The 14,522-nt window shown below is 41.6% G+C and overlaps 1 protein-coding gene across 2 annotated transcripts in view; it reads left to right on the top strand.

The window, feature by feature from the left end:
- Positions 1–14,522, top strand: part of LOC131466990 (protein sidekick-1-like) — a 267,384-nt gene that overhangs the window by 209,164 nt on the left and 43,698 nt on the right. For both annotated transcript variants that reach the window (XM_058640648.1, XM_058640647.1), the window contains 5 exons: positions 2,870–3,065; positions 6,731–6,829; positions 9,725–9,916; positions 13,780–13,901; positions 13,982–14,097. In XM_058640648.1, coding sequence (XP_058496631.1) covers positions 2,870–3,065; positions 6,731–6,829; positions 9,725–9,916; positions 13,780–13,901; positions 13,982–14,097 — 725 coding nt within the window. The remainder of the gene's footprint in view (positions 1–2,869; positions 3,066–6,730; positions 6,830–9,724; positions 9,917–13,779; positions 13,902–13,981; positions 14,098–14,522) is intronic.

The following is a 14,522-nucleotide window of genomic DNA, read 5'->3' as shown; positions in this document are numbered from 1 at the left end:
AATAGCGTGGACAGCTGTAGCTTTAACAAGCTTATATGTATGCCATTTAAAGTTGAATGTAATAATGCGATAGTTGTCATCTTATGTCTTATTGTTTGACACCTCTGAGGTAAACTGTGCACCAAATCCTGTATATATTGAGAATAATATCTTACCAGTCCAGTGTATTGTTCCCTGTGCCTCAGCAGAAAGTTTAAACTGTGTTGCACTTTCTCCGGCCCCAGGTCAGGACAGCCCTGTACTGTATGCCATCTTCAGCCCACACTGGGTATCCATTTAATTCTGCTTCAGAATAACATGTTTCTATAGCAACAGCAGAGCCAATCTACCCAGTTCCCTTTGAAAGTGGACTAGCATCAGATGCTGAAGGGTGCCAGATCAGCACTCTTTTACTGCACCCAAAATGTACTGTGCTGATAATAAATTGCATTTGAAAACCTCATTTTAGCATGAAAAAGTGGGTGCAGTGCAGGGCCTTCAGGGCAGAAGAAAAAGCAGTCACGTACAGACTCTGGGCATAACCAGATTTTTCCTAATTGCAGGACATTAGTGTTTTTGACTGGTTTCTTCTCCCTGTGATTGTAAGGATGTTCTTAAGTTAATATGCTTAGCAATTTACTTATTCCACATAAAATTGGATGTCAATTTGATTCCGTAATGATCAACTGATTCTTTTTTCTTTTTTTTTGTCAGCACATGCACAGCTTAATGCAAAAAAATTTGGGGAGTGCTGACTGAGCAGAAGTACTTTCACATAAACCGCAAAATGCACTTTAGTATTTTTTAGTTTAATGACTTGAAAAGTAGCCGTTACAGCATTAACGGTTAGAGGAAGGCTCATTGGTTTGTTTGAAAGGCAAGTTTGCAGCAGGAGTCATATTCCACTTATTTTTATTACAAAAACCCACTACATATGTAACTTGGCCAGGGATGCCAAAACACCAGAGCACATAAACATTCACAGTCAGGGTTCAGACACCAGAGTTACGGCTGTAAATCCTGTATATTGCTCAATAAAGCAGGCTGAATGCAACTGTTATTTACTGCTCACCGAGTACTTTTAAGAACATCATACTAACGCTGGGTAGAGCCTTCCTCTTCAGCAAAATCTCCCCATCTACAGACTGGATTGTTTAGACTGTAAAAATCCCACACAATCTGCATTTTTTTTTTAACACACTTGTAGCAGCAGAATAATACCCCCGTTTTGAATCTTAACATTACATAAAATATCACATTTTCCTCACCTTTTTGACATGTGATTAGCTGAAGCGCTGCACAGTGGTGCACACAATGAAAGGGTGTCTATGTAAGATTATTCATGCGTTAATCGCTTTTATAACGCCAATGAATGAACGGATCATAATGTGAATGTGCGAAAGAAGACTTGTCCTCCTCCTCTGTTGCCTACAATGGCCTGCAGACTGATTTATATGCATTGGAATCTGGCAAAAAAGCTGTGGCATTATGCTCGCTGCTGTATACCTCAGGTAAACATCAGTGTCTCACTTCCACCCACTGGTACTGAAGCAGGGAGTGGCGCTTGAGTTGTTGTCATTTGCCACACGTGTCGCTGGAGAGAACTGTTTTTGGAACCATTGAAAACACAGCCTGGAAAAGAAAATGTCTGTACTATTATATCTCTGCAACTCTTCTTTTTTTCCCACAGGTCTCAAACATCTGTGTCATAGTTTGTTGTTGTGAAACGAGAAATGACTGAAATATAAAACAGTGTGGGACCTTTATAGAGAAACTTGCACATGCTTTCGCTTTATCATTTTATTCCATAAATGCTAAGTGACACCTATGTGGTTAATATCAGTGCCTCTCAAAGACTTGGGCTGTATGAAAATGTACTGTATAGGGACAATACGGAGGAAATAGCACTTCAATACACAATATAAGCTTATTGCCTACTAGTCTGGGTTATTGTTATCACTTAATGTGGTCACCAAATGGTCAGCTCGTCATCGAGCTCCGCAGAAGGCTGGTAACGAGCTGTTCGTCTGAATCGGGTGTGTTGGAGCAGGGCAGTGTTCCCTGAGGACCAGGGTTGGGAAACACTGAACTAGAATACGCTGAAAATGTGAGCCGCAACACATCAGACATTCAGCGTTGATGGATGGACTCTTGAAAATAGCATCCTCGCTTTGGGAATGCAGCGGTGACAAATACATGTTAATGTACACCCACCGACAATATGCCATCGAAGAGACACTTTCAATCCAATTACCGCGTGACGCTGGTCTGTAAGCAGATGTTTGTTTGTTTTGTTTTGCCTCTGCATTTACACACCACTACCAGATTCCTCTGCTTTCATTCTGGTGACAAGTAAGCTTAACATTTCAGCCCGTTATTTCTTTATACTCTATACATGTGGTACCTATCACAGCGTTGCCTATGGCTCGTCTCTTTTTTTGTTTCTGTGGTTAAAGCACTAAATGTGAATCGGTTCTCTCAATAGACATGTGGCATTAAGTCGGACTGATAATCAGACTTAATGTTTGTCCTCAGATGCTGTTATGAGTGATATGACTGGCAGAGATTTATGTTAAGTGCTGCAATTATACATAAATAATATAATTGCTCACATTAATGCAGATAAGTTTTCCTGGAGCGAAAAGTGTGAATCCTATTTGGTGTTTTTAAATGAAGTGAAAAAGAACCCCCTGTGTGTCAGCCCGATTTTAAAACATCCACTATATTCTATGTTGCTGTAGGAATAGCTTTTGTCTCATAAAAACAATCTGAATAACAAGCTTTAGATTCAGCAGCCTGAGGCTAATGCTACAACTTCATGACTAAAATGAATAACTAAGGGTGAATATTTATTTGTAACTTTTCTTTTTTTTCTCCTCATTGAACACAGCTGCTTGTCTGGCCAGAGCAGTCCCCTGAGGATGTTATCATAGTGACGATCACGCCGGACTATCCAGGCTCACGCCACACAGGATTGGTCAGTGGACTCAAGAAATTCACCTGGTACTCCGGCACCACCCTCTGCTTCACCACGCCGGGGGACGGCCCTCGCAGCGCGCCCACCCTGCTGCAGACGCACGAGGACAGTGAGTACCCGTCTTTGATTTGATCGACATCATCCACTCGCCGCTCACACACAAATCGCTCTTGTTTGTTGACGACTGGTCAAATTGTCCTCGCTCTCCCAGAAGGTCCTCACAAAGCTCGGAATACAGGTACGCTTGAATTTGAATAAAGCCAGAACACAGCACAGAGAACACCGTGTCAACCTCTCCTGTGAATAACAATGGAAGTGTGTTGAGTTGCGCTGAGTTCAGTCCAGCTGTTCCTGTCAGTGTGAAATACAGCTGCACGCTCAACAGCTACACTCACAACACACTCGTCCTTTTCTCATTTTGTTTTAATCTCTTTGTTCTGAGGTTCCCCTCTACACTCCCGTCTTTATTTTTAATTTTTTTTTTGCTTTACGGAGAATTGATTCATATGTTTTCAGGCAATAGGGCATTTATAGCTTACTGTTCCGTGGATAAACATAACAGCGGCCACTCCCATTTGCAAGTACACATGCACACAGTCGCACCGTCGAATAAACACAATAGCCTATGGGCAAACAGACAAGCAATTATTATCAACCAGCAATTATCGAGTGGGAAGGGAATATTAGAAGCCATGTGGACACACACACACATTAACACACAGTTGTACATGTACACGTGGCTGTGGACAGGTATTGAGTGGGAGCAGGGCGTGTTGCAGGGTTAACGACGGGTGTAATTCTTGCTTGATGATAGATCTGTGTGTGTGTGTGTGTGTGTGTGTGTGTTTGTTACCTCTTTAGGACCTTTTCTGGCATAAACACCAGAAAAGGTGTTTTCTGGTAGTAAGAACTACTAGACCTTTTCAGGACCAATAGTTCTTAAGATTAGGCATGAAGTGGTTATGGTTAAGGCGGGGCTCCGTCCAGTCGACGTCCTGTGACAGTACACTTATTTTAAAATTATAATGAAAACTATGGAATTAGATGTGTGTATTTTCAAACAACACTTTTCATGAATCAAACACTTTGTAAGGAGCATTCAAAAATATTGTATTTTATTGTTTGAAAATACACTTGTCCTTTGCGCTCCCTGATTTGTTCTTTGCTGTGTGGTTATTTGTTTGTGGGCGGGCCTATGGAAGTCTAATCAAATTACATACAATTCTGGCCCAAACTGACCAAGTGTGAACAATATTTTTATAATAATAATGTATTGGGTTATATTTGTCACATGATTAAATTCAACATAGGCTTGTTTGACATGCAGTTGTCTCTATGTTATTTTGATTTCATATTTTGATTCCAATGTTTTTCGGTCTGTTTTTGCATCATAAATGCATTTTTTTCATTGTGGACGGTGTGCAATATTTTTAATTGCAACATCATGATGGTGGTACAGTTAGTTAACTCTGGTCTGTCCCAGGACCTTTATGTGTCAACTTTGCATGTTGTCTCCAAGTTTGTGTGGGTTTCCTCATACCATCAACACATATGGTAATGCCCCTTTCAGTGCCCCTAACTAGGGCACTGATGTTCAGTACCTTAGGAGTTAGTCCCTGCTGTCCACTCCTCCTACTTCCAGTTCCTTCGTAGTAGAGGATGGGAAAAAGGGCAGATGATGAATTTCCCCCCAGCGATTAATGAAATTACCTTAACCGTAACCTGCAGACCTTACAGTTATACTTGCCACTGCCTCTGTGGGCTGGAGCAGATATTTTTTATCTACACTTCTTCACAGTATGAAGAGCCTCAGCAGGCTTTCAGAGCCATCACTGCTGTGGTCACATACAAACCTACCACATCAGCAATTCCCCTTCTTGGTAGCTTCTCTCCAAACTTTCTACAGTACACACTGTGGGTCTAACACCCACTGTACCGTATAAGGACGTCAAGTCACAACTTAAAAACGTCCAAAAAATTGTCTAACAAAGTACTATCTGCTCAGACTCTCTGTCTGCCCTTCTTTTCTTTATCCTCCAATAGTTATTTACAGTGCTGGTCCTCAAAACTGTGCTGCAAAACCTAACGAACCAACGCATGTCCTGAAACGTCCAGAGTGTTCGGTGAAGGATTTTAATAGACACATTATTTCTATAAGATGATGAGTCTCTCCTTTTGGATATTGGACTAATTTTATCTCTCAGGAATCAAACCTAGTCCTCGTGGCCTATGAAACCTTGAAACTTCCAAAAGATCCTGTTATTCCAGTGACTTTCCAAGTGGCTACCATGGTCTGCCAGAGGTCAGCAAGTAGCTCAGCTTGTTAGAGAAATGTTTCAGAATTTCTGATGTTTCATTTTTTATGAGGTTCAGTGAATTTGAAGGCAAAAGTGAAGACTCAAACAAATACTGCTCATTTGTTTCTCACAAATGTCTCAGGATGGTAGAGAACTGTTTAATGTTTGAAGCTGTGGGCCCAGCCCAGTAGCACACCTGGTTAAGACCATACCACAAACATCATTACAGCAGCAGCTTAGGTTGAATTCAGCCTTGGCCCTTTGCTTCACCTCTCCTGTGTTCTTTTCCTCTGTCTCATAAGCAGAAATGCGCATAATTTAGAGGTTAAAATTTAAAGTCGAAGAAACACAGCTCGAAAGAAGTGTCTGTCCAAATCCCTCACACTGTTAACATGTTGCTCTAAGGTTTTGCATTCGTGTGTTCAGACATGGTTACCTCCAAGTTTTCAAAGAAGGCCTTTAATGAAAATGTTCTCTGTTCTTGTCCGTGGAAGAGGGGGATGGTACAGTACAGTACATATATTTTTTTGCCAGATTGAAACGGTACGGTACGGTCAGGATGGAGCTATCCCGGCTCCACCCACGACAGCCAGCTGATTGGCCAGCTTGACGTCTGGTCAAGAAGACAAACGGACACAAACAAATAGAGCTGTTTTATGTCCTCCATTGTTGCTTGTTGTGTCACGTTCAATGCCGGGAACACAGCAATAGCGGTCCACATTTGGACGATATTGGTCCTCCGAGGGTAAAATAGGAATGTGTTCACGTGTACATGCGTGTGTCAGTGTTATTGAATGTCTTCAAAGAATATCTTAATTGCACCGCAGAGTGAAGGGTTATGGAGCCATGGATGAAATGAGTAAAGACAGGCATGTGTGTCCCTGAATAATGTATGTGGTGGTGGTCATTGCAGATGTGATTAAGATGTGGTAAGTGACGCTGAATAGCAGCCGGTAATAGTGTGCAGGGATAATTCGTTAAGTGTGGGGGAAATAGGGTGATTAGTTTGTCGGTGTCTCTTGCCATTTTTTCATGAAACGTCACAGTTAATCAGGTCTTGAAGTGGTACTTTATGGTTTTTTTTGTTGGTTTTTAATTAGCATTTTTAAATCCTATAATCCACAACATACAAAAACATGAACATGTAGAATACATCTACACACATGTATACATACATATAAAGAATCAAAATAAGCCTGTACACTTATTTACAATCCTGAAAACAGTTAGAGGTGGATTTATCTTGATATTTACTGTACATTTGTGGTGTTTTGAAATATCAGATCTTTTATACGTTCTTAGCGTAGGTTGAATTCGGCTTTGGACCTTTGTTTCTTTTCTCCACTGTTGTTTTCCTCTGGAAATAAGCAGAAATGTGCTTTATTTAGAGGTTAAAATGTAATGTCCAACTCAAAGAAGAAGCAAAGAAGTGTCCGTCCAAATCCCTCACATTGTTATTCTCTTTCTCTTTTCAAAGCACCTGGACCTGTTCGTCACCTGAGCTTCACAGAAATCTTAGACACATCACTCAGAGTCAGCTGGGCGGAGCCCGAAGACAAGAACGGCATCGTTACTGGTGAGAACGCAACTTTAACGGTATAAGTACAAGAGTATCTCCGAGGTAAACATGGAGGGGAGGCAAGCATTTCTCATGTACTGCAATGTACTGCAAACATTACAATGACGTAAAGCTAGTTGAAAATTGAAAAATGGTAAATCTTTAAGCCGTTACCCGACAACGTGCATGTGTGCATTAGTCTGTTGGATGACATGGGGCTGCACATCAGGCTCTTACTCAACAAGGCCATTATCAAACTGCACAAGGCTGCAGGGCCTTTTCAGTCACATTTCACACTCAGGAGTGGGAAAATTGTTTTTCAATCAAGGTCACCTTGCACATTTACTCCTTTCTCCTCAACCTGCTTTTCATCCAGCACCTGGCGTGCAAGGAGACAGATGAGGGACCATTCACTCTCTCCAGGGCTTTACACACAAGTGGCTTCTCTCTATTACACACAGTCACACACACAATTTAAAGTGGGGGAGTGTGATGCATGACTGTGAAGATGCGAAGGGACAGACAGGGATTTTGACTGTAGTTACTCCTTCTGCTCTCTCTCCCTGCCTTTTGGCTCTGTGTATGTAGCTGTGTGTGGGTGTGTGCTTGTGTGCGAGCGTGCGTGCGGGCGTGACATCCAAACTAAATTGACTGTTGAGTGTAAAAGAACGCGTAAAAGCAGATGTTTTACTTAATGGCCACAGCAATGTTATTCATATAGCAGATTTAATTACAGACAAATTGAATATAAATGCCAAGGAAGATGTATAAAAATAATATATGAAACATATGGAAAAACAAAATGTGGAAACATGTATCGAACATGAAACACACAGAAAGAAACATCGCCTCGTCACAGTCATCCATAATTGCACACACACACATTCATGAATAGGACAGTCATAGATATAAAGCATTCCCAAACCCCTTATCCTAACCTTAACCGTCACATTTAAGTGCCTAACCCTAACTCTTAAGGTAATGCATATCTAAGCCTAATTCTTACTAGAACCTTAAAACCAAAGCTGTACGTATACATTTTTTCCGTTTCCATTAGGAATAATACCAAAATATTCAGCCCCAAGCATTCCATTCTTTGGCACCCTACCCTTGGGGTACCAGAGTGAAATGGTACAGGTGGACATCAGAATGGAGTGAGACCTCCTCCACCCACGACAGTCAGCTTACTTGGGGTGACAGAAAAAAGTCACTCCTTTGTTCCTTCACAAGGTCAAAGATAGTTTTGGAATCACCCTGTGTCCTCACAGCTTACAGCAGAGCATTAGCCCTAACCTTAACCATGACCAGTTAATGCCTAACCCTAACCTTAACCTAACCAAAATTCAAATCTTAGGGCCCGTCCACGTGCAAATGGAGTTTCCATGTAGACAGCAAATACTACGCTACTTTAGGGAAACGATGACGTCATATTCCCAGCTCTCTCTCTAGCGCTGTCATTCATTGTCTTGTGTTTGGAGATTGTTTAACAGTGTCATCAAGTACTGTCAATGAAAAGTAACTAAAGTCAGTGTGAAAAGACACTAGGTTTCACTAGAACACGTCCTGTCTTTAGAGATTTCGAGATTGTTAAATCGTAAAATAAAGAGAGGGGAAAACAAAACAAAACCGATCAGTGATTGTTCCACACACACAGTCTGCTGCACTGAACATCCACAGCTCGTTCTTGTCTGTGACTCTGTTTATGTGTGCGCTCACTCAGCTGTGCGTGTGTGTGTGTGTGTGTGTGTGTGTGTGTGTGTGTGTGTGTGTCCGACTCCCCGCCCGCAGTAAATACAGTTAGATGGATCTCAATCATGCTGCCGAATTGTGCATTTCCTTCTTCCTTCCTCGTAAAGTGTTTAGGTTTATTAGAGAAAGTCGGTAGATTTGTTGCTGGTCGCTTGTCGTTAGTGTTCCGTGTGGAAGGAGATATTTCCTGAAACGATGCCGTCTCTACAGGGGAAACTTTCAAAAAGTTTCCTGTACACAAAGAAAAAGATTGTTTACGTTTGGGCCATTTCGGTCTGGACGTGGCCTTAGTATAGAGTAAATATTTCTTTACAGGCGTCAAAGGTCAAGCCGTGTGCTTAGTTTGTGGTACACAAGTCACTGTGTTTAAGGATTACAATCTGAATCGCTACTACATGACCAACCACAAAGAGAAATACAAGAGCTTATCTGATGAAGAGTCGGAGGTCTGTGGTTCTTTTCTTCTACAAGTGTCTCGGTTTAAGTTCAGGAGTTATCATCATCTCCCTCCCTGTTTATTATCTTATGATCTAACCAGCGGAAGCACCGTCACTCGTATGTAAACTCATCCGGTGTGAATGCAGCATATGTGGGGGGGGGACAATATATTCACTGCACTACACCACAGTAGTATAGTATAAAAGTATTCATTATATAGCATAGTCATTTGATATTTTCAATAGAGTTGGTTAGTAATTGTGTTTATTGTGTTTTTGTATGCTGCCCAATTTACACCAAAACAATACAATTTACTGCTTTTTTTAGATAAAAGTGATAAAATTAAATTAAAATGAATTTAAATTTGGCTCGGCCCTTTGTTTCTCATGTGGCCCCTTGTGGAAAATAATTGCCCACCCCTGCCTTAGAGCCTAAACATAACCAGTTACTCAGTAATGAGTAGCTCATTAGGACCAGGTTTTGATCTCCATAAGGAGTACTTTTCGGTGTTTATGTCAGAAAAAAGGTAACAAACACACACACACACCCACACAGTGGTATTAAGGTGGATGATTTGTAATAAGTACTCAATTCCACAAAGTCAACATTATCACTAAAATCTCTCTAATGTGTGTGTGTGTGAGTGACTGTGTAAATATGTGTACAGCTTTATTAGCGATATCATGAATACCTTCATTAACTCAGCACGTGCTCTACTCCACACAGGCTATCTGTTGTGGTGGCAAGTGTCTGACCTGGAGTCCAGTCGCAAGGAACATTCTCTGTCCAACTCCACCCTGCAGTACCAGCTGACGGGCCTCACCTCCACCACCATGTACACACTACAGGTGGCAGCGCTCACTGCCGCAGGACGGGGCGCGGTCACGTCCTCCACCGTCTCTACTGGAGTCCCACCAGGTAACACACACACACACACACACACGTCTCATGGTCATCTTCAGTCCAGTCGCCCGCAGCGGACGGCTGAGGACGACTCTGACCCTGAATGACGAGAACCTTCGCCGACACGATGACAGTGACGTTAAAAAAAGATTCTCACTTGTTCTGAGCTCGTAGGAGAGTAAATATGACCGATGAGCTCTTATGCCGTCGTCTTTCCTCGGGCTGATAAGTGGCTGTTACTGTGCATCCATGAATCATCACCCACACAACCATCACACACATACACAGCCACGAGATACTCATTTACAGCATCTTACAGAGCCCTGTAATGTGCGCTCTCTCTGTGTGTGTGTTTATCATGTGAACACCACACTGGTGAATGCACGATGAGTTTGTATGACTGGACCAAGGCCAAGTTACAATCATCATTAGTTGTGATTAACTGCAAATGGCAAAGTGGGTAGATGCAGGAATTGGAGAGAAAGGGAGAGGGGGCACGAGGCTGTCAAAGAACAGGAGTGAAGAAGGAAGAACAGATAGTTCAACATAATGAGCGAAGAACAGGGTAACACACACACACACACACACACACACACACACACACACACACACACAAAAATATGCAATCTCTAAAGAACAGAAGAACAAAGTCCGGGCCGACTGGCAGGGAGGCAATCGAGGCGGAAGGAAAGGGGGAGGAAAATTCCCTTAATGCAGCAGGATTTTTTGCTTTAACATTTTGTGATTACTAATTTATGAATAAAAGCAAAGAAAAAAGTGAACGAAAGATGGATACAGACAGCTTTTACATTCAGAGGTCGGTTTATTAATTCATGAAAGCAAAAGAGTGAGGGAAAGACAGAGAAATGAAGATTAGAAGAAAAGGAGGGGGAAAAAAGAATGAGCAGAGAGGAAACAAGAGAGATCCACTGAGCATAGATTCTTGTCTTGTTTATTTATTCATGTATTCATGGAGTTGAGAGAATTTTGTCATTCATCTGAGCAAGGCAGCTGATATCAACATTTCCACATTACAGCCTTTACAAGTTGGCTGCATGCTCTTAGAGAGCCGCGGTGGCTGATAGCTATAATTTGTCTTCTGTTGCACACAAGAACTTCACTGGATGTAGAATAAGCGTCGCCTTGTTTTCCATACTGACTGAATCCAGTCATGGATTATATGCTGTAGTCCTGCTGCAGAGGAACCCCCCGAGATGTTGTACAAAATCGCTCTGATGTGCGCCGGTGCTCTGATGTGTTACTAAACACGGCGTTGGATGCAACACATCTGCTTTACAGATTCGTAGTCTGCCATGTTGAGGGAATATGATGTCTGTGGTGCAGCAGCACAAATCGATGGATTACAGCACTTACACCATCCCGAGATGCAGAGCATTAACCAAACACAGTCAAGAGAAGTGGCATAAAGTGTTCAGTCAAGGGACAGAGAGGAGCCAAGTGGTTGTTGTGGTTCCTTTTTAATTATGTAAATTTCATTAATGGAAGCAAGCTGTCATATTTTTAATTTGTTTGGACCTGAAGTTATAAAAAAACAATCGAGTAAAATAAAAATCTGATTTCAGCTTTTTCAGCCAGAATTTCACGTGTTTTCTGCCAAATCACTGTCAATACATTCCAACCGCTGTCAGGGAAGAAGCTTTGTGTGTGTATGGCATCTGAAAGGGCGAGCTTTATAACTCTTTTTTTCATAAATATTATATTTTGGTTGATGATATTTGCATACAAAGCATATTATTCCTGTGTGAGGAATTCAGCTTGAACCACAAAGGAGAAAAAAAAGTCAACACCATTAATTCTCTTGCTTGTTGTCGACTGAATTCAGTTTGAATGCTATAGAGGCTCAAATTAGCCGCGCGTGCCAAGAAATGGCGACAACAATGATGCTATTGTTAGATGATTTTCTATAAACTCGAAGATAAATTAGTTGTTACTCAAGTAATGTTTTAATGTAAGTAGCATTGGCCTTTGGGGGAAGACAGTTTCTGTCTAATTACCTCTGCCACGGAGGTTCAGTTTTCCTCTTGTGTTTATGTTTATTCTTGTTTTTGCATTTTCCTCTCTACACATTTTGATGGATCAATCTGTGTATTTTGGGATCACCCGAGTACATTCCATTAAATTTGGGTAAGAATCTACCCACTGATGATATCACCAAAAATAATCAAATATTCAAGAAATCCCCTGCTCTTATAATGGGCAAAACTGCAAAAAAATAAATATCTCTGTCAAAACTAATGTGTATGTAGGATTAGACACTCGCCAATTAAAGTTTGATTTGGATCTGATCCAGTTTTCAGATTAGTCTGCAGTTTAAGTTTAACAAGTTCAGATGTGTATGTCTCAGCAGCATCTCAACAGTTCAGGATCATTTTTATGTAAAAATGTCAGGTGTTGGTACGTAAAAAAACAGGTGATAAAGCCCATGTTCATTACGTCAGGGTTCAAACTTGAGGGTTAGATTTCGATTGATCAGACTCACAATAGTAAGTTTGGTCTTGGAATGGGCGGAACATTAAGGCCCTGTTTGGACTGCAGCACAAATCGGATTTGTAAACATATCTGATCAGAATCTGATCTTCCTGACAAATTTTTCACATTATATATCGCAAGTGATCAGATCCGATCTTTGTGTGTCCGCACCGTCATTGTCGAGTTACAGGCCACGCCCCCCGGAAAAAACAGGTAGCCTGAACAAAATAAACAAAAGGGACGACATAAATGTGTGCCCGTTTCTGACCATTGTCTTTCACTGTGTCGATCATTTAACACGCCTCTAATTCACTTCCCTCTCTACGGATCTACGTTATTAATGTTCGTTAAAAAATTGGATCTTGAGGTGTTTTTTTTAAGATGTCCAAACTGCCAAAATATCAAGCTAGGTCCAATCTGGATATGCTTAGAAATCCGATTTGGGCTGCGGTCTAAACAAGGAGATCATTTCTGAGCAAATCCCTCGCGTGCTTCTCTCCTCACTAAGCGGTCGTGCTTCTCAGGCTGCCACGACTGTTCAGCAGCATTACCTGTTTCCTGTCACTCATTATTTCCACAGAGGTGGAACAATGTTAGAATAAGAATGGGTCAAAGATAATTTATGAGGCTTGCAGCCTACTCAGACATTTATATGCCTTAAATGGACTTTAGTGGACTGTGCATTTAATTCACCTCTCGCTTCCACTGGCGTTCAGATTTATCCCATGTATTGTATTGCCAACCTCAGAAATATGAAATAAATTGCTCTGACAGAGCGAGAGATGCAGCTGTAGCATAAGTGCCTGTGCTGTAGTAAAATGACTCTCTTTTCTCTCTCTTTGGCCAGTCTTTTAGTCGCCATAATAGTTCAAGAATGTATTACAGGCAATCTTGGCTCACTCCTGCTATTTTGTAATTAAATCATTATCATGACATTAGTTCCATCCTTTTCTGTTAGTTTATCTCATGAGTCATGTTTGTCACTTTTGCCAGATTAAATGTATTTTTATCCGTTCATGGAAAAGTCACACAGTGTATTTGTTTTGTTCTCTTCCTTTTGAGCCATCACTTTGAAAACCACCACACTGTGATGGTGCAGTGTTTGTTCTGGTTGAAAATAAATATGTTTTCTATGTTTGTTTCCCACCTCGTTTCTATAGCACCAGCAACTGAGGTGGTTTATATTTCAAAGAATTTGTGCCGTACTATTGAAACATCAATAATGTAGTGCACAAACTTTTTCATTTTATAAATAACATTACCACATGAGCAGCAACCCGACAGATTTTGGTCATAAATTGTTTATTTATCGGTAGAAACATGATGGTGACTGGCTGCAAAATTCTCAGAAGGTTTTTATCTTGTTTTGTTTTGTTTTCTGTCTGTAGAACTTCCTGGAGCACCATCCAATTTAGTCATCTCCAACATCAGCCCTCGGACAGCAACACTGCGGTTCCGGCCTGGTCCCAGCGGAAAGACAGAAATATCACGATGGATTGTTGAAGGACAGGTGCGTGCGCTAGTGTTTTGCTCGTCCTGAGGCACATCGGGGAGGGGAAAATGTTTTCTCACGCAGAATCTTATATCCAGGTAGTAAAGGAGGACGGGAAGGAGGAGGACACCTGGAGAGTTGTCTACCAGAAAGACAACCAACCGGATGCAGACACACTGGAGATCCCTGACCTCACTCCATTCACTCAGTACAGGTAAGCAGCACAACACAACAGCGCGGTCACAGGCGCACACACTCGTCTAACGCTCCTCCAGTTTCTGCAGTATTGCAGCACTCAGGTGACGGTAGATAAATCACACAGACATTTTCCATCTGAGATTTTTTCCGTTTGTCAGCACCTTCACGGCTGCTACATGCAGATCTTTACTACACCTCCACTTTAAACCCAGCTCCAAAATTAGCTGAAAGGAAGGAGAGGGGACGACGGGGGATGAGGGGAGGGAAGACACAAAGGCATAGGAGACGAGGAGAATAAGAAATAAAGTAAATGAGGAGTGTCTATGATCCCAGCTCAAGGGCCACGGGGAGCCTGCACTTTGTAAATGTGGTCTGTTGCCTCTCTGAACAGCTTCTCCCTCTCCAATTCTCTCTCTATATGTCTATCTATCTGCTGTATTT

This window comes from Solea solea, chromosome 10, assembly GCF_958295425.1.
Source record: "Solea solea chromosome 10, fSolSol10.1, whole genome shotgun sequence".
Classification (NCBI taxonomy): Eukaryota; Metazoa; Chordata; class Actinopteri; order Pleuronectiformes; family Soleidae; genus Solea; species Solea solea.
The sequence above is the reverse complement of the archived record's forward strand: the minus strand, read 5'-3'. Positions and strand labels throughout refer to the sequence as shown.